Raw genomic sequence first — 16574 nt, forward strand, 5'->3', positions numbered from 1 at the left:
ATTATCTTTGCACATTCGGGGTTGGTGTCCGACTTATCGTTGGTGCAGGAGAGAACAAAATTAAACGTAGGTCCAGTGGAGACCTGGAGTAGAGATCGACGAAAGTGGTAGTCCCGGAAGTCCCTGGAGGCTGAAACCTCGCCCCCTTTGCCTGATAGGGCGCGCTAGGCCACATGACCAGGGCACTATCGCCTCCGCACGTGTAGGGGTGCAGGGCCTCAAGATGGCTGCCAGGCCTCGAGGCCTGACTCCCGTACGTCACTTCCGTACCGGCAAGAAAGGCGGGTCCTTTAGCCAATGAGGCTGCGGGGCGGGTCTTCATTTTGATAGGCGCTCAAGTTATCCAATGGTGGCTGCGTGCCAGGGCGCCTACGAATTGACGTCACGCCGGGTTGCTGAGAGGCGGCAGGCGGGGCCGAGGCGGTCAAGCCAATGTGATGGCTGGGGCGGGGTCGAGCGCTCTATAAGTTGTCGATAGGCGGGCACTCCGCCCTAGTTTCTAAGGATCATGTCTGCGAGTCAGGATTCCCGGTAAGAAAGATATTTGCAAGAGGTTGTGGCTACTTACTTTGCTACCCTTTTCGAAGACTCCAGTGGGGGGAGTTGAGGCCCCCCCAGCCCCAGGCCCCCCAGCGTTGAGGGGAGACTCAAGACGGGAGGATCCGTCGCGTGGAGGGGGGGGGGGTGAGGGGCGGGTCCACGACCGACGTTGCCGCCAGGCCCTGGGAGAGGCCGAGGACAGCTTGGCTTTCGGGACCTAGCTCGCGAGGTTAGTGAGGGATCCTCGACCGACGCGGTACGCGAAGCCCCGTCACTGAGTCGGGCGGCGAGGTCGCGACTTTTAGTGGGGAAAGGTAGAGGCGGGCGTGCGTGGCCCGAAGCCGCCGGTCCGATTGCCTCACTGCCGGAGGGAGGGCTCGCGCGCTCGGGGTTCCGGAGGATTCTGACGGTACCACTCGCCGAAGGCGGGGGTCCCTGGGTCTATAAATCCAGTCGCTTAGTCGCGTGGAGCTATGGGTCGGGGGAGAAGAAGCCGGCCGTTCAGTGTGCTGGTTTTCTTGACGGCCAGGACCGAGCCTAATCCCGAGGAGCGGCCGCGTGAGGCACCGGGAGCCCACCCGGCGCCGGGCGGGCGGGTCCATTTTGCCGCACAAGTCGGGCAATTGGCAAACTGCGGATGGGCAGGTCCACTTTCCTTCAGGGGTGAGCGGCCTGAGGTATGGGAGGGCGACGCCATTTCGCGACGGGGGCGGGCGGGATGTGGATTGTTCCCTGTAGTGTGTGTGGCGGGTCGGGGGGCCGTTGCCGGGTGGTCGAGGGAACAAGCACATGGCTGCTCGAGGCGTTCCCCTCCCCCAGTCCGCTTCGCTGCTAAGTGTTGTGCAATCTCCCCATTTGCTAGCTCGGCTGGGGCTCATTGTGCGTGAGGCCGCCACCGCCCGCGGCCTCCCACATCCGGGCACTGTGAGGGGGGGAGATGGGCTGGAGGGAGTGGGGGAGGTGCGGGCGGTGTGACGTGGGGGGAAGGGGATGTCCTACCCCGGCGTCTGGGAGGTGGAGGGCGGGATTTCCGGCAGGCAGGGGCCACGGTGGGAGGTGCACGCGCTTGGGTTTGGAGCGCCGGACCCGGGACACGTGGGCCGGGAGGCAAGCACCACTTTAAGCCACCCCTTAAGCGCAGCGCAGTTCCTTCCAGCCTTTGGGTCTTAACGGAGCGTTACTCCATCGTGTCGGGGGTGGCTTGGTCTGAGCCGCTCCCGGGATGGAGCAAAGGCTTGACTCAGTTGTAAAATGACTTGCGTCTTACTGGAACTCGTGGGGGTGGGAATAGGGAGTGAAGGCTGATGGCATCATGCAAAGCCGGTTGCTGGTAGGAAGAGATTGCTTGTCAGGATTTCTACATACTCCTGTTTTTAAACCAACAGATCCAGAGACAATGGCCCCGATGGGATGGAACCCGAAGGCGTCATCGAGGTGAGGCTGGATCCCTCCCACCATTATCTTTCAACTCTGGGAAAGGCAGTGCTAGTAGCATTATTTCGATTTTGCACTGGGGGTCAATGAATAAAACCAGAACCCAGGATTCAACTGTACTACTTAGCTTAAAACCCCCAGATAGGTAGGAAATATTTAATTCCTTTATGGTAGTACATAATACTTACTGTTTGAAACATGTCATCCAAATTCTGTTCTCCTTTGTATTAACAGCCAGCTTCACTGTTTACAGGTGGGCTGACCCCCTAGGGTGGTTTCCCAGGCTGAGTAGAACCAACCAGCTGGCTTCCTTGGGTTAAAGAGAGATTGTGGGTTCTGAGGTGTCAGTGCAGGTAAAGGGGCTTGTTTGCTCTTATACAAGAGCACAGCCCCATTTCTCTTGATTCTTTGGCTTCCTGCAGAGTAACTGGAATGAGATTGTCGACAGCTTTGATGACATGAACCTCTCAGAGTCACTCCTCCGTGGCATATATGCCTATGGTTTTGAGAAGCCCTCTGCCATCCAGCAGCGAGCCATTCTTCCTTGTATCAAGGGTAAGATCCCTCTGCCCTAGAACAAGTTCTGAACTGTCCCTGATCTGGGTAGAGTGGCACCTGGTTGGTGGCGCCTGTCTCATATCAGTGAGGGACAAAACAACTCCTTGTTTATCCCAGCTTGGCTTTTGCTCTGTGCCCATGCCTGGTTCATGCCCTGGACACATGGATTGACTGCTGGTTTAATCTCTGAGGTAGTGTTTTGGCCATATCATGTTGGCTTTTTACAGCTATATTTCTAGACTAATTTTGTTGCAGTACTAAATGACTGAAACTTGGCCTAGTTTTCAGTTCTGTTCCTGTTTGGGTACTACGTTGTCAAAAAGTCTAAAGCACTTACTGCTGAGCACATAACATCTCTGTTGGTCGCTTATTGATCTCATTCAGCAGGGCTTTTGAATGTCCCATGATTCCCAAGAATGCTTTCTACCATGTCAAATTTCTCTCCCAATTTGTGTTTAGGTTATGATGTGATTGCTCAAGCCCAATCTGGGACTGGGAAAACGGCCACTTTTGCCATATCAATTCTGCAACAGATTGAATTAGATCTAAAGGCCACCCAGGCCTTGGTCCTGGCACCCACTAGAGAGTTGGCCCAGCAGGTGAGTTTACTTTCCTTCCCCTGAGGGGCTCATTTAGAAATGATCTGCAGAAACCAGAAGTATGTACCCTAACTACCACTGATTTTAGAACTGAAGTAAGGGTTAGGGTTATGTGAAGTCGGTTGATGACATCCAAGTCTCAGGACTTACTAGGTTAATTATAAGCTTTTTTTTCTTACACCAAACACTATAAGCATCCCTTACTCCACCCATTTCCTGAGTCAGATGAAAAGGCTGCTGGGTGGAGCCTGGCTGGCTGGGCAAGTTTGGCCATTTTATGAACAAAACTCCCTGGCCATGGGCAAAGAGGCACCTGATTGGTGGTGTTGCTCTTATATCAGTCAGGGGCAAAGCAGATGTCTAGTCCTTTGTTCATCCTAGCTTGATGCCTGGATTGGTGGCCAGAGCTATTTCATGCCTGGGGCACATAAAATGTAGGGCTGTTTTCCTTAACCTTGAAAAGATCAGAAACCCCTCTGGTGAGTTGATTGCTAATTGAGTTTAAGGGAATGCATTCTTGTAATGTTCTATGGAGCTGTCATGGTCGTTCTGTGCCTGACTTCTGAACAAAGATAATGTAAGCAAGAAGTTACCGTAAAGCTCTCCTCTGGGGCCTAAGGGTCCAGAATATGATTTGAAAGTGAAGATCTAACAGATTGTATGGCAGGAGTACAAGGGGATACAGGCGACCGACCATACAGAAATTATTTCAGGGCTATTTTTGTGAATCAGTGTGTACATTCAGGAGCCATCCCGAGTTCAAATTCTGAGTCTGCCTTTTATCAGCAGAGATCTTAATCTTACATGGTATGTTTACCGGTTTCTTGCTTGAGGGGTTAGCTTAATAGTGTTAGGTCTCAAAGAGTTGGAAAGAATTGAGTGTTTAAAATGGGGCCTGGCAGTTGGAGCTAATATACAGGCACTGTTCTTATTCTGATTCAGATACAGAAGGTAGTTATGGCCTTAGGAGATTACATGGGTGCCTCATGCCATGCCTGCATTGGGGGTACCAATGTACGTGCTGAGGTGCAGAAGCTGCAGATGGAAGCCCCCCATATCATCGTGGGTACCCCAGGCCGTGTGTTCGACATGCTTAACCGGAGATACTTGTGTGAGTGCATCTGCTTTCTAGTCCTCTGGGTCACTTCCATATGCATGCTTTTTTCCAGTTTCTTAGTTTGGTTATAATTTCATTCCCAATGATATCCTCTGAAAGAGCTGCTCTGTGATGAACTCCATGCGTGTCATCTGAGCCTGGCTTCTCTGTCATCTCAGCCCAGGTAGTGTTCTACTTCCCAAGGCTGTTGTCTTGCCTGGAAAGGGGATCCCAGGCAAAGGATCAACCTTTGTATTCTGAGAGCAGACTGCCTATCTGTTCTTTATCAGGATAGCTAGGTATATTTCAGATTTTTAAATGACTACCCGTTAGTGTTTCCTTTTTCTTGTAGCTCCCAAATACATCAAGATGTTTGTACTGGATGAAGCTGATGAAATGTTAAGCCGTGGATTCAAGGACCAGATCTATGACATATTCCAGAAGCTCAACAGCAACACCCAGGTGAGGACAGGACATTGGGGTTGTCTTGCTTGTATGGCTGATAGCTTTGCATATAGGTTGTGGTATGCTTGGGGGTGATGATAGAAGAGCATTTATCAACTGCCAGGGAAACTACGGAATTCTGGAGTATTCCCTACCCTGAAGCTGCTTTTATTTTTAATTAGGTGGTTTTGCTGTCAGCTACAATGCCTTCTGATGTGCTTGAGGTGACCAAGAAGTTCATGAGGGACCCAATTAGAATTCTTGTCAAGAAGGAAGAGTTGACACTGGAGGGTATCCGTCAATTCTACATCAATGTGGAACGAGAGGTGGGGCCCAGTGCAGGAGGCGGACCTGGTGGTGAGTTGTTGGGTATAGCCCCTGACTGATCTCCCCACCCCCACCCCCCCAGGAGTGGAAGCTGGACACACTGTGCGACTTGTATGAAACCCTGACCATTACCCAGGCAGTCATCTTCATCAACACCCGAAGGAAGGTGGATTGGCTCACCGAGAAGATGCATGCCCGAGACTTCACCGTCTCTGCCATGGTGAGGTTTCTCTACATTGTTTACCAGCACAGTAAAACATGTCAAGAGTATTACTTACAGCCAGTTCTCTCAGAAGCAACAGACCCACCCTTTACACATTTCATTTCCTGTTTTAGCACGGAGACATGGACCAAAAAGAACGCGACGTTATCATGAGGGAGTTCCGCTCTGGCTCTAGCAGAGTATTGATTACCACTGACCTACTGGTGAGTAGAGGGGCATTTGGACAAGACTGGAAGGAAGAGGAGAGAATCCAAGGTGATTCCCTCTTCCAAGGGGCCTACTAGTGCCCCTCTTCAGGAAAGTAGCAACTTGGAATAAAATCTGGCACGCCTCAGGTTTCTGAGGAAAAGGGGGTGTTTATTTCCTTTGCCTTCCTTTGGCTGCCTACATGTATGGTTAATTCTGGATAGACTTGTGCTTTCTCATTCATACCCTGAAACTGCCTTCTTTCTTTACATAGGCCAGAGGCATTGATGTACAGCAAGTTTCCTTAGTCATCAACTATGACCTCCCCACTAATAGGGAAAACTATATCCACAGGTAAAAGAAAATTTGGTCTTGTTAACCTGCCCAGTCCCTCTCTTGCCCAGTCCTCCCTACAGAGAAGCTTCTGATTTTTCTATTTTCCTTATCCTCACTTGTTCCAGAATTGGTCGTGGTGGACGTTTCGGCCGTAAGGGTGTGGCTATTAACATGGTGACAGAAGAGGACAAGAGGACTCTTCGAGATATCGAGACCTTCTACAACACCTCCATTGAGGAGATGCCCCTCAATGTTGCTGACCTCATCTGAGGGGGGCTGTTGTGCTACCTAGCACCAGCCAGGGATGAAACCTTGGAGGGGGCTGAGGAGCAACAGGAGGGGGGAGGGAAGGGAGCCAAGGGATGGACATCTTGTCATTTTTTTTTCTTTTTTTTTTTTCTTTGACTCTTTGAATAAATGTCACTTTTTGAGGCAAAAGAAGGAACCGTGAACATTTTAGACACCCTTTTCTTTGGGGTAGGCGCCGTCTTCTCCCAAAAACACTAATCCATTTCCCTAACCTAGTCAACCTCAACCCCAGAGGCTCTCCCACCCCAGCTGAATTCCTCTGAAAACATTCATTCAGTAGGGGCTACAATTTTGCTCCACCTCATCTGCTGGGCCAAATCTGGAGGGCGAACCCCTGAGCGAGGTAGCCCAGGGGATTGTCCCCAGGCTGGTGGGGGGAGCAGGGGAGAGAAAATGGTAGCCATTTTTACATTGTTTTGTATAGTATTTATTGATTCAGGAAACAGACACAAAATTCTGAATAAAATGACTTGGAAACTGCCTGCCTTGGCTTCTCATTTCTTCCCTCCTCTTCCCTCCCACCTGCTGTTGGGTACAGCTGTACTGCCCCCCGCCCCTGCTAATAGTTAACTTTCTGTTGCACTTATTGACTGGAAAATGGTCATATTAACCCGGGGGTATGACCTTTACATAGGGGTTGAGCAAGGACCATCATAAGCACCTCACATGTCTCAGCAAAGAGGAAGTGATGGAGGGAAAAGGGAGTGCTACATCCTAGTGAGCTCTCCCATAGAGGGGCTGCTGCCTCTGTAATCACTTGTTGCAACTGCCAAGCATATTTTGCTGAGAAAGACAAATCCATAAGGAACAACTTCCCCAAAACTCCCCATCTCACTACCCACATGATTCTGCTAGCTCCTTTGGTGACACCAGGGCCAATCATTTAATGACTAAGAGATCACGGTGGCTGGGGCTGAGGTGCCTGAGTCAGGCTGGGGGTGGGATCACCTCGAGTTAACAGGAAGTCAGAGATTTCCTCTTTTTTCCAAACAGAAGGCAGAGGGTACAGGGTTGGTTGAGCAGGCAGCTGGTACTAACACTGCTGGACTTGGGGTGAAGGCTGTTCTGTCATGAGGTTGGCTGTGTTCTTCTCTGGGGCCTTGCTGGGGCTACTAGCAGGTAAGGAGGAAGGGGATGGGGAGGCGGCCCCTGGGAAGAAGCCCGCCCTGGGTTGCTAACCAGTCTTTTCCTCAAAGCCCAGGGGACAGGGAATGACTGTCCTCATAAAAAATCCGCCACTCTGCTGCCATCCTTCACGGTGACACCTACAGCTACAGAAAGCACATCAAGCCCTGGAACAACCAGCCACAGAACTACCAAAAGCCACAGAACCACCACTCAGAGAATCACCACCACCATGCATACAACCAACACCACAGGAACCACCAGCGGCAAGTCCCCCACAGCCACTCAAAGTCCTGCTACCACCACCAGTCATCAAAATACTACAGTTCATCCAACAAGCAACAGTACTGCCACAAGTCCAGGACCCTCCACCAGATCCCCCCACCCAGAACCACCACCCTCTCCAAGTCCTAGCCCAGGCTCCAAGGAGGCAATAGGAGACTACACTTGGAGTAATGGTTCCCAGCCCTGCGTCCGGCTCCAAGCCCAGATTCAGATGCGAGTTCTGTACCCAACCCAGGGTGGAGGAGAGGTAAAGCTAAAAGACTGGAGGACATGAAGGGAAGGGGCTGAGGCCTGATATTCAGAAGTCGGGGAGGAAGAGCAGAGGAGACAAATACAGATTGAAGACAAAGGGAACATGGAATCGCAGAGCTGTGCAGTCTTGTGACCTCTCATCTTTAACTTCTACAGGCCTGGGGCATCTCTGTACTGAACCCCAACAGAACCAAGGCCCAGGGTGGCTGTGAACGTACCCATTCCCACTTGCTCCTCTCATTCCCCTCCGGACAGCTCAGCTTCGGATTCAAACAGGTACTAACCCTCATCCCTCCCTGTCGCCCTATCCCTACCAACCTCTTGCCATACTCCTTACTCTATATCTGGATGCCACTCTCCCCTGCTGCCCTGAGTCTTCCTGGTCACCTCTCCAGGATCCACTGCAGAGCACAGTCTACCTGAACTATATGGCTGTGGAGTACAACGTGTCCTTCCCCCAGGCAGTGCGTGAGTAACCTCCCCTTTCTCACCACTTGTACTAGATATTTGGGTTCCTGAAGGGACCCAGGCTAGTGGGTGGAGATGTGGATATGGAGCTAACTCTTCCTCATTCTTTTAGAGTGGACATTCTCAGTTCAGAACTCATCCCTTCGAGATCTCCAAACCCCCCTGGGCCAGAGCTTCAGCTGCAGAAATGCAAGCATCATTGTTTCACCAGCTTTACACCTCGATCTGCTCTTCCTGAAGCTACAAGCTGCTCAGCTGTCGCCCTCAGGGGCCTTTGGACCAAGTAAGACCTATTTCTTCCCTCCTCGAATTTTCCCATTGCACTGTAAGCCCCACCCAGGCTTATAATCTCCCTCCTTGCACCCCCAAATCTCCTCCCTCAAGCTTGTCACAGCTGGGGTAACTGTCCTTCCTCCTCCATAAGGCTCCCGTTTCCCGCTCTGAGACATCTGGGTGAGCGCCTCACCAATCTCTACTTCGCAACATCCCCTACATTCCTTCCTCCCACCTTGATCCCAACCACCACCGTGACACCCACTTGACCTGTCTTTCTACCAGGTTTCTCTTGTCCCAATGATAAGTCCATCTTGCTGCCTCTCATCATCGGCCTGATCTTACTCGGCCTCCTCACCCTGGTTCTTGTTACCTTCTGCATCGTCCGAAGACGCCCACCCACTTACCAGCCCCTCTGAGCATTTTTCTCAATATCCAGGGCACCAGGAGGTGCTTTCATTTCTCATCACTCAACTGACTCAAAGAGATAAAAGTTATCACCCTTCCCTGTCTTGATGAACAAAGAAATAATGCAACTGGGAGGGATGAGGGGAAAGATGTTTATTAAATATGACTGATTCTCCATCTCCCATGGGAAAATAATAAAATTTGGTCAAATCTTTATCCCTGGTTTTCCCTGTCCTTCCTGCCAGGATTAAAAGCCGTTAAGTTTCTTGTCACACACCTTTTGGTACCTTCCATGGTTGAGTCTAAGGGTTCTAGAAACAGCTCACCAGGAGCGATGAAAATGTCACTGTGTGGTGCAATGCCCTCATGGATTCCTCCTTCAAAGTCTGGCACAGCTGTTGTCAAACTGGCCTTGCTGCCTCCCTTGCTCCTCTTTTCCTGGGGTCTCTGGCTGCTCCAGTTACCTCTCCTACAATCCAGGGGAGCCACCCATCCCAGCAGCCTGTCAAATGCCCTGCCCTACCCACTGTGTCTGGGCTAGCGAACAACCCAGGTTAAACTCCGGCTGCATCTGGGATGCTCCTATCTCACATGCAAAGGATTTTCATCTACCACAGGAGCAATGCGTACTCTGACTTCCATAAAATATCCTCTATGCTCCTAGGCAACCCACAGTCCCTGGTGGTGGTGCCCCCTAGTAGTGGTGGGTGGCACCCCTAGGACAGCCCCAGTGTGGATTCTAAAAAGGATCTCCCCGACCGCCCTCGCCTGAACGACCAGACCATGGAGTGCTAAATCCCCTTTACAGTTCATCGCCCTGTGAGCATCGCCAGGGCCAGTATGGGGCCCTTCCAATTGTAGGAGCCTTGTAAGGCTACAGAAAACAGCCACCGAGACCGGCAGACCCAACCCTTTTGAGGGAGCACGTGGCCGAGACCCAGCAAACACACCACCGCCTCGCGACACCTTGTAAGACCCTGCAGACTGTGGGGCAGGAGTCACCGACGGGTGTGGTACTCCCAGCAGGTGCACAGCCACCAGAGCGCGATGACCAGTGCCATCTCCACCAAGACTTGGTGTCCTGGCACTGGGTGCCAGAAGGCATCGCTACTGCTGGGTAGTCTTGAGAGGCCTCTAGGCGAGATGCTAGGGCGCCTCCGTCTGGCCCAAATCCTGGCTCAGCACCTGGTCATAGGAGGCCGAGAAAGGGGCCTTGGCCCAGGGGTGACGCCCTCGGGCCAGTGGGGTGAGAGGGAACCTCGGGGCCTTCGTTTCACAGAAGCGGCCAGGACTGGGCCCGTATGGGAGCTAGGGACGCTGCCATCTCCCGAAACCGGGCTCTTCTTCCCCACCGCCTCTACCTCTGCTTCACTGTCCTGGCCCAGCGAACCCAACTGCCTCGGCGAACCTGAGGAGGGAGAAGCATGGGCCTTGCGCCTAAGGTGAGCGGCCTGGCTCAGACGTCTCGCTCCCATCGGCGCCATGTCCTCTGGAGACACCGAGAGTACAGGAGGTGAAAAGCTACACCGCCCACACCCAACGCCATTTTGGAGACTCACGCCCCTTCTCTCTCAACTTCGAACAATGTAGTAAGCTGGAAGAAGACAAGATGGCGCCGAGCAGGAGGAGCGGAGAAAGGAAGGATGAATCTTACTGCGTAAACAAAGGCCCGAAAAATGGAACTGCGCAGGCGTACAGCTTTGGCACGCTTTAAAAATTCGAGCAGCAGGGAGGGAGCGTCCAAAAACGTGGTTTCCAGGCGAGACCTATTTTACGTTAACGGAGGTGGGACGGCGTAAGGAAGAGCTGGGGCAGGAGGCGGGGCGCGGTCCTGCTTAGTGGCGGGAAGGCGGGAGGCGGAGGCTCGGAGCGCGCGTGCGCACTGTCAGGCAATGGCGGTTTGAGGGATTGGCGGAAGTTGACTTTGCAATATGGCGGCCGAGGTAGACGGGCCACTTAAACGGGTGCTGGTGCCGCTTCTTTTACCTGAGAAATGCTACGACCAAATTTTCGTCCAATGGGACTTGCTTCATGGTAAGTTTTATTTTGCATCCGGTCAGAGTTTTGCGCCAGCGCTCTCCGGCCGTAAAGGGGCCATGAGTGCGGACTAAGTGACGGCGGCATTTCGGGCGGAAGTCGTGTCTGAGAGGGGCGGAAGTGTCTCGGGCTCGGTAGAATGAGGACTCCGTATTTGGGCGAGAGGAGGAGTCGCCGGTGGGGGTACTTTGCTTTAGCGACCGATGAAAGACGGAAAGACTCAAATTTTACAAAACACAGCTTAAGATCTGATTAGATCGTTCTAACATCTAATAAATCTGTACACCTTCAGGAGCAATGCTACAAATGATTCAAAGCCTCTTCTGAATCAAGGCCTTCTGTGGCACCCCCAAGGCTCCTGCCATCCTAATGGCTTTCCTCTCAGCCTCCACGTTTGCTCACGGTGTAATTTGGGACTTAATTTGTCTGGCTTCCTTTTTCTATTTACTAGGCAACGCCACAGCCAAAACCCTCCTCTGACATCAGACCTTCACAGTCCACCCCCTCAAGTGTTTTGGTACCGCTCAGTTCTCCCGGGACAATGTTTTAGCAGCGTTCATGACCCATGATAGTCAACTACCACTGGGGCAAACACTTTGGGGGTGGACTTCCAGGCTGGAGAAGTTGTTGGTAGCTAGAACATAAAAGCAGGCCATGGAAGTTCCTGAGTAGGGGCCAGGGACAGTGTTCGAGAATGAGCGATATAAAGGAAACCTATCCTTGGAGAGAAAAGACTTGTGGATTGCCTACTTGCTCACAGGCGGGGAATAAAGGATCAGAGGACTCTTGGGCCTTGTTCAGCTCTACACAAGGAAGCAGTGGAGAGCCTTGGAAGTCAGATGAAGGAGTTTAGGTGTGATGGGCAGGGAACGGAAGAGTGGGTCAGAGGAAAGAAAAGGTAAAAGCTGTTTTGGAGAGTCACCTTGTCTGAACGTGATATGGTTTGGAGTAGGAAGAACTAGGCCTTTTTCACCTGCCTTCGGACCACCCAAGATTTCCTTTTGTGGGTATGTCAAGATCTTAAAGCACTTAAAGCCTTTATTTAGGCCTACAAGTCCTGGCCTGGGTCCCAGAGGTCTCATCTCTGCTTAATTTCTCATCTTAGTTCCCTGCCTCAAGATTCTCCTCAGCAAAGCCCTGGGGCTGGGCATTGTGGCTGGCTCACTTCTGGGTATGTTTCTTATCATCTTCAATTCCTGCTGCTGGGAGGTGGGTGGAGTGCTGAGATAACAAACTGAATGGGTCCCTTAACTAGAAATGGGGTTAACATGCCTCCAGGTCTGCTCCGTGGCTGTTGTGCTGTGCACCCAAGGGGTGTCAGCTCCTCAGCCCTGCCTTCTCATCCTCTTTTCCCAGTAAAACTACCCCAAGTGTTTAAAATACTGGGAGCCAAGAGTGCCGAAGGATTGAGTCTTCAGTCGGTAATGCTAGAGCTAGTGGCGTTGACTGGGACCATGGTCTACAGCATCACCAATAACTTTCCCTTCAGGTGAGGGAAAGCCTTCCTGCCCATTATCTCCAAGGGTAAATGCTCACAACTCTAGTGGGGGTTAGAGGGAGGGAGGCGAAAGGGCAGGAAGACTTAAACCTTTCTGGAACTCTAGTCATCATCTATGGTGATGATGAGAGGAGGTGAGCAACCCAAGAACACCCAGTTTCCAATCCTGAATCAACTGCATGGGGGCTGCCAGGAGGCAGGAGGTAAGGGACCAGTAGGGCTGTGGTGGATAGGGAATAATCAGAATTGTGTCCCCAAGATGGATGGGCTCTGGAGGCTTTCCCTGCCTCTTCCAGGCCTGCCTTTCTTCCTTCCAACTCTTGACTCTGCAGCTCTTGGGGTGAAGCCCTGTTCCTGATGCTCCAGACAATCACCATTGCCTTCTTGGTCCTGCACTACAGAGGACAGACTGTGAAAGGTGCTGAGGATTGACCCATGAGCTGGCTGCCAGCTCTCAGGAACCTTGCTGGGAAGGCAGGCTTGGGGAAGCCAGGGGACTCAGAAGTTGACAAGGACTCCTTATTTCCCTGTCTCCCAGGTGTTGCTTTCCTAGCGTGCTACGCCCTGGTCCTTCTGGTGCTGCTTTCACCACTGACGCCCCAGGCTGTAGTCACCCTGCTCCAGGCCTCCAACATGCCTTCGGTGGTGGTGGGAAGGGTGGGTGCTGGGAACAAGGGAGAGGATGTTGGGAAGGGGGCTGGGTAAAGAGTAGAGGAGAAACCCAAAGTTTGCAGGGGGTGGGACTGAGAATAGAGAAACGACACGGGAACATGGAATGAGTTCAGATGACAGAACAGTGTCTCAACTCTTCCCTTAGCTGCTCCAGGCAGCCACCAACTACCGCAATGGGCACACAGGCCAGCTCTCAGCCATCACAGTGTTTCTGCTTTTTGGAGGGTCCCTGGCCCGAATCTTCACCTCCATTCAGGTGAGTGCACCTCCTCCCCTCTAGAGGGCACCATAACTTCACCTTACCTCTCCCTGCCCGAGGACTTCAGGCTGCCTCTTTTGGAACCCTTTCGCTTAAGTGACCCTAGCTGTGTCTCTCACCCAGGAAACTGGAGACCCCCTCATGGCTGGAACCTTTGTAGTCTCTTCTCTCTGCAATGGCCTCATCGCTGCCCAGGTCCTCTTCTACTGGAATGCCAAGGCTCCCCAAAAGAAGAAAAAGCAGTAGAGTTGAGTGGGCTCCCCGAGTACATTCCATGTTTCCATTCATCCACTCAGCCTTGGGCTCCTTCCCATCTGGATCAGTTTGCTGGTGTGACTTTTAACCATTCCCCGTTCTTCTGCAATTGCAACTTTGATTGGCCCAGATCCTTAGGATGGGATAGAGATTTTCAGGCTGACATTTTAACATTGTGTGCTGTCCTGTGTATATGCTCTGGAGTCATTTAAACATTTGGCTGAAATTCTTCCTTTAGCAGAAGTTTCTAGCTAGTTAATCTATTCTGGGCAGAAGTCTTACCCTGTCCTCCCCATTTCCCCACTTCCTTTCTGACCCTGAAGGACAGAGCCTGGACAGTGGAAGAGACCAGGTGCTTATGGTTTCCTTTCTCCCCCAGCCTGGCTCAGACTGTCTCCTGGACCCCAGTGCTTGGTGGGGGGGTAGGGGGAGGGGGACAGAAGAATGACTCAGGCAGGGCCCCAGGGTGGGGTGAGGAGGTTCCTGCTCTGGCAGGTCCAGGCGGAAGGGAGTGGAGACTGCTGGTTCCTGCTGCAGTAAAGGGGAACAGAGATGGAACAATAAAGACTCAGAGACATGGTTTAATTGTACAAAACTGTATTCTGCCTACAAAAAAAAAAAATCTGTGGGTTTTGTTCCCCCTAGCTTTATGGGGTTTGAGGAGTACTGCTCGTCTCTGAACTGTGGTCCAACACAGTTCTAAAGGATTTGCAGCCTGGGAGGTGGGGGGTGGGGTGTTCTGGGTAGAAACAGAAAAGGAGACTAGAAACCTTTCTGGGCGGTCCCTGCCTGTGAGGGTTAGAGGTGGGTTAGGGGCAAGGGGGTCCCTGAGAGGGCTGGGTTGTACAGAGGGGGAGAACCTGCGGGTGGGTAGGGGCTGTAAGCAGGGAGTAGCTCCCCCTGGAGCCTTGGGTTACTCTGGGGGAGAGAGCACGGCGAGGGGCCCTCCGGTTTACAGTGGGAAGAGCTGCAAAGAGAAACACTGTGGTTAGAAGGCATTTGCTCCCTGGGTTGGAGGTGCCAAGTAGGGTCCCCGGTTCGCATGTGGGGGTAGTTCTGACCAGCTCTGCACCGACAGGTAGAATTAATCAGCCACCCATCTATCCCTGGCTATCCGGACCCCCCCAGAGTACCAGTGATAGGGAAGGGAACCCCAGGATGGCTTAGAGCTGCACCACCACCGCAACCATGTCAGGGCATGCTCAAGTGCGAGCTTGCGTGCTGCGCGCCTGTTTTTCTGTTTTGGGGCGGCAGGCCAGGAAGAGGTAGAGTTGGGCTTGGCCTGTCCTTGCCCCGGGGCTGGGAGAGGAAACCAGGTCACACTAGGGCCAGAAGCGGGGGCCGGCGGTGGAGGGGGTGGGAAGGATGGGAAATTCAGGTAACTAAAACAGAGTCACATCCAGGTTGCTGCTCTTGCAGTGTCACCACCAACAGACTGATGGAAGAAAGACTCTGGCTCCCCTGAAGTCTCCCACCCTTCATTGGGCACCCTCCAAATTCCTCCATGAGTGTCCCCTACTTGGGTGGGCTCAGGACCCCTGCCAGCCAGGCTCTCTGATATCTGCCCCCACCCAGGCTCTAGGACAGGGGCACAAGTTTCTGTCATCTTGTTCCCCGGGTACTCACCCATAACTGCCAGGAAGGTAGGCTGTCGAGTAGTTGGGGGGCTGGTACCCAAAGCCTCTGCTCCCCTGGTTGGCTGCATATCCAGGCCCCCAGACTGGCCCGCTGCCAGCCACGCCGCCGCTTCCCTGGCTGAAGTGGGGCGACCCGGCCCCCGAGCTCTTGGTCTTGCGCCGGGGCCTGTACTTGTAGTCAGGGTAGTCGCGCAGGTGCCGGGCTCGGAGCCGCTTAGCCTCCTCCACGAAGGGCCGCTTCTCATCCTCGCCCAGCAGCTTCCACTGCGCGCCCAGGCGCTTGGAGATCTCCGAGTTGTGCATCTTCGGGTTCTGCTGCGCCATCTGGCGGCGCTGGGCGGAGCTCCACACCATGAACGCGTTCATGGGCCGTTTGACCTTCTCCAAGGGAAGCCCCCTGGAGACAACTGGGCTCCCGGCGCCCTCCCGCTCCTGGGGGCCCGAGGACGAGGAGGTAGGGGCCGTGGGAGTGGGAGAGTCCAGGTTCCAGGCCTGGTCGTGTGAGGAGCCCGGTACCGCCATGGGGGGGGCCGAAGGGAAGCCTTCAGAGGGCGTTTCTACACGCCCTCCCCTCCGAAGTGAAACGTTGTTCCCCAAACCCGGTATCCTAAGTGTCTTTCTAATCCGGAGTCGTTACAGAGAAACTCGTGTTCTTTAAAGGTATAAACCGTCCCAAGTTCAGAGTCCTTATTATGGAGCCCGTACTTCAACCAATCCGGAACTTCTGGGGAGTCCAGCGCAAAAGCCGCTGCCTGGTACCCGCTCCAGTGCAGGTTGTGCTCTTTCCTTGTGGCTGCGAGGTTCCCGGCGACCGAGTCTGGCTCCCCCTGCCCGCTGCCCGCCAAGGGCCCGGCTTCGGTGAAGGTGGTAAACCTCTGCGGTCGGGGAGTCCCGCAGCTGCCAGGCAGCGTAGCCCAGGTGCCACGGCCCTCTCTCACCTGGTCTCAGCGTCTGTGGCTGGCGGGTGGGCCAGGCTGGGGAACAGCTTTTAACGACTGGCTCCACCCCACTCCCTCCCAACCGACCGCGCCTCCTTAAGGGCGCCAACATCCCCCTCCCTTAGGCCAACCCAGGTGTCCCATTCTTCCCAGCCCCCAACACTCCCCCCAGGGGACCACACCCCCTCTCCACCCAAGACCCATAAGTCGGGCCTTCCAGCCCCAATAGCCTGAACATCTACCCCTCCCTTCTTAAGCACAGCGATTTAAAGTCAATATCTTTGCACAAAGCGATCAAGTAGAGGGGGATCAAGAGCCCTCAGGGTCAGAGTTGTGCTGGGAAGAAGGTGGTAACACCCAACCCACTAACCCAAACCTTTTTCTGGTGCCTACAACTGCTCAAGCCCCTGACCAG

At 53.3% G+C, this 16574-nt stretch overlaps 4 protein-coding genes across 5 annotated transcripts; 3 read left to right on the plus strand and 1 right to left on the minus strand.

Moving 5' to 3' along the window:
• Window positions 374-6534, plus strand: EIF4A1 (eukaryotic translation initiation factor 4A1). The gene is made up of 11 exons (XM_005693519.2): window positions 374-531; window positions 1926-1974; window positions 2397-2529; window positions 2992-3131; window positions 4074-4242; window positions 4580-4689; window positions 4854-4997; window positions 5081-5218; window positions 5335-5424; window positions 5682-5761; window positions 5869-6534. Exons 1-11 carry the CDS (start codon window positions 509-511, stop codon window positions 6011-6013), a joined length of 1221 nt encoding a protein of 406 aa, XP_005693576.1. The 5' UTR covers window positions 374-508; the 3' UTR covers window positions 6014-6534.
• Window positions 6640-9079, plus strand: CD68 (CD68 molecule). The gene is made up of 6 exons (XM_005693517.3): window positions 6640-7171; window positions 7249-7709; window positions 7871-7990; window positions 8110-8182; window positions 8295-8465; window positions 8741-9079. The coding sequence occupies exons 1-6, from the start codon at window positions 7123-7125 to the stop codon at window positions 8872-8874; spliced, it is 1008 nt and encodes a 335-aa protein (XP_005693574.1). The 5' UTR covers window positions 6640-7122; the 3' UTR covers window positions 8875-9079.
• On the plus strand, window positions 10765-14174 carry MPDU1 (mannose-P-dolichol utilization defect 1). 2 transcript variants are annotated; one of them, XM_005693522.3, is made up of 7 exons: window positions 10770-10897; window positions 12006-12071; window positions 12257-12389; window positions 12731-12816; window positions 12937-13055; window positions 13216-13326; window positions 13453-14174. In XM_005693522.3, exons 1-7 carry the CDS (start codon window positions 10795-10797, stop codon window positions 13573-13575), a joined length of 741 nt encoding a protein of 246 aa, XP_005693579.1. In that variant the 5' UTR covers window positions 10770-10794; the 3' UTR covers window positions 13576-14174. The 2 variants fall into 2 exon arrangements, with proteins under 2 accessions (XP_013827602.1, XP_005693579.1); XM_013972148.2 differs by lacking the exon at window positions 12731-12816 and having other exon boundaries at window positions 10765-10897.
• SOX15 (SRY-box 15) lies at window positions 13947-15987 on the minus strand. The gene is made up of 2 exons (XM_005693521.3): window positions 15211-15987; window positions 13947-14551 (listed from the first exon to the last, which is right to left on the minus strand). Exons 1-2 carry the CDS (start codon window positions 15741-15743, stop codon window positions 14383-14385), a joined length of 702 nt encoding a protein of 233 aa, XP_005693578.2. The 5' UTR covers window positions 15744-15987; the 3' UTR covers window positions 13947-14382.

The sequence above is a fragment of the Capra hircus genome, chromosome 19 (genome assembly GCF_001704415.2).
Source record: "Capra hircus breed San Clemente chromosome 19, ASM170441v1, whole genome shotgun sequence".
NCBI classification, from domain to species: domain Eukaryota; kingdom Metazoa; phylum Chordata; class Mammalia; order Artiodactyla; family Bovidae; genus Capra; species Capra hircus.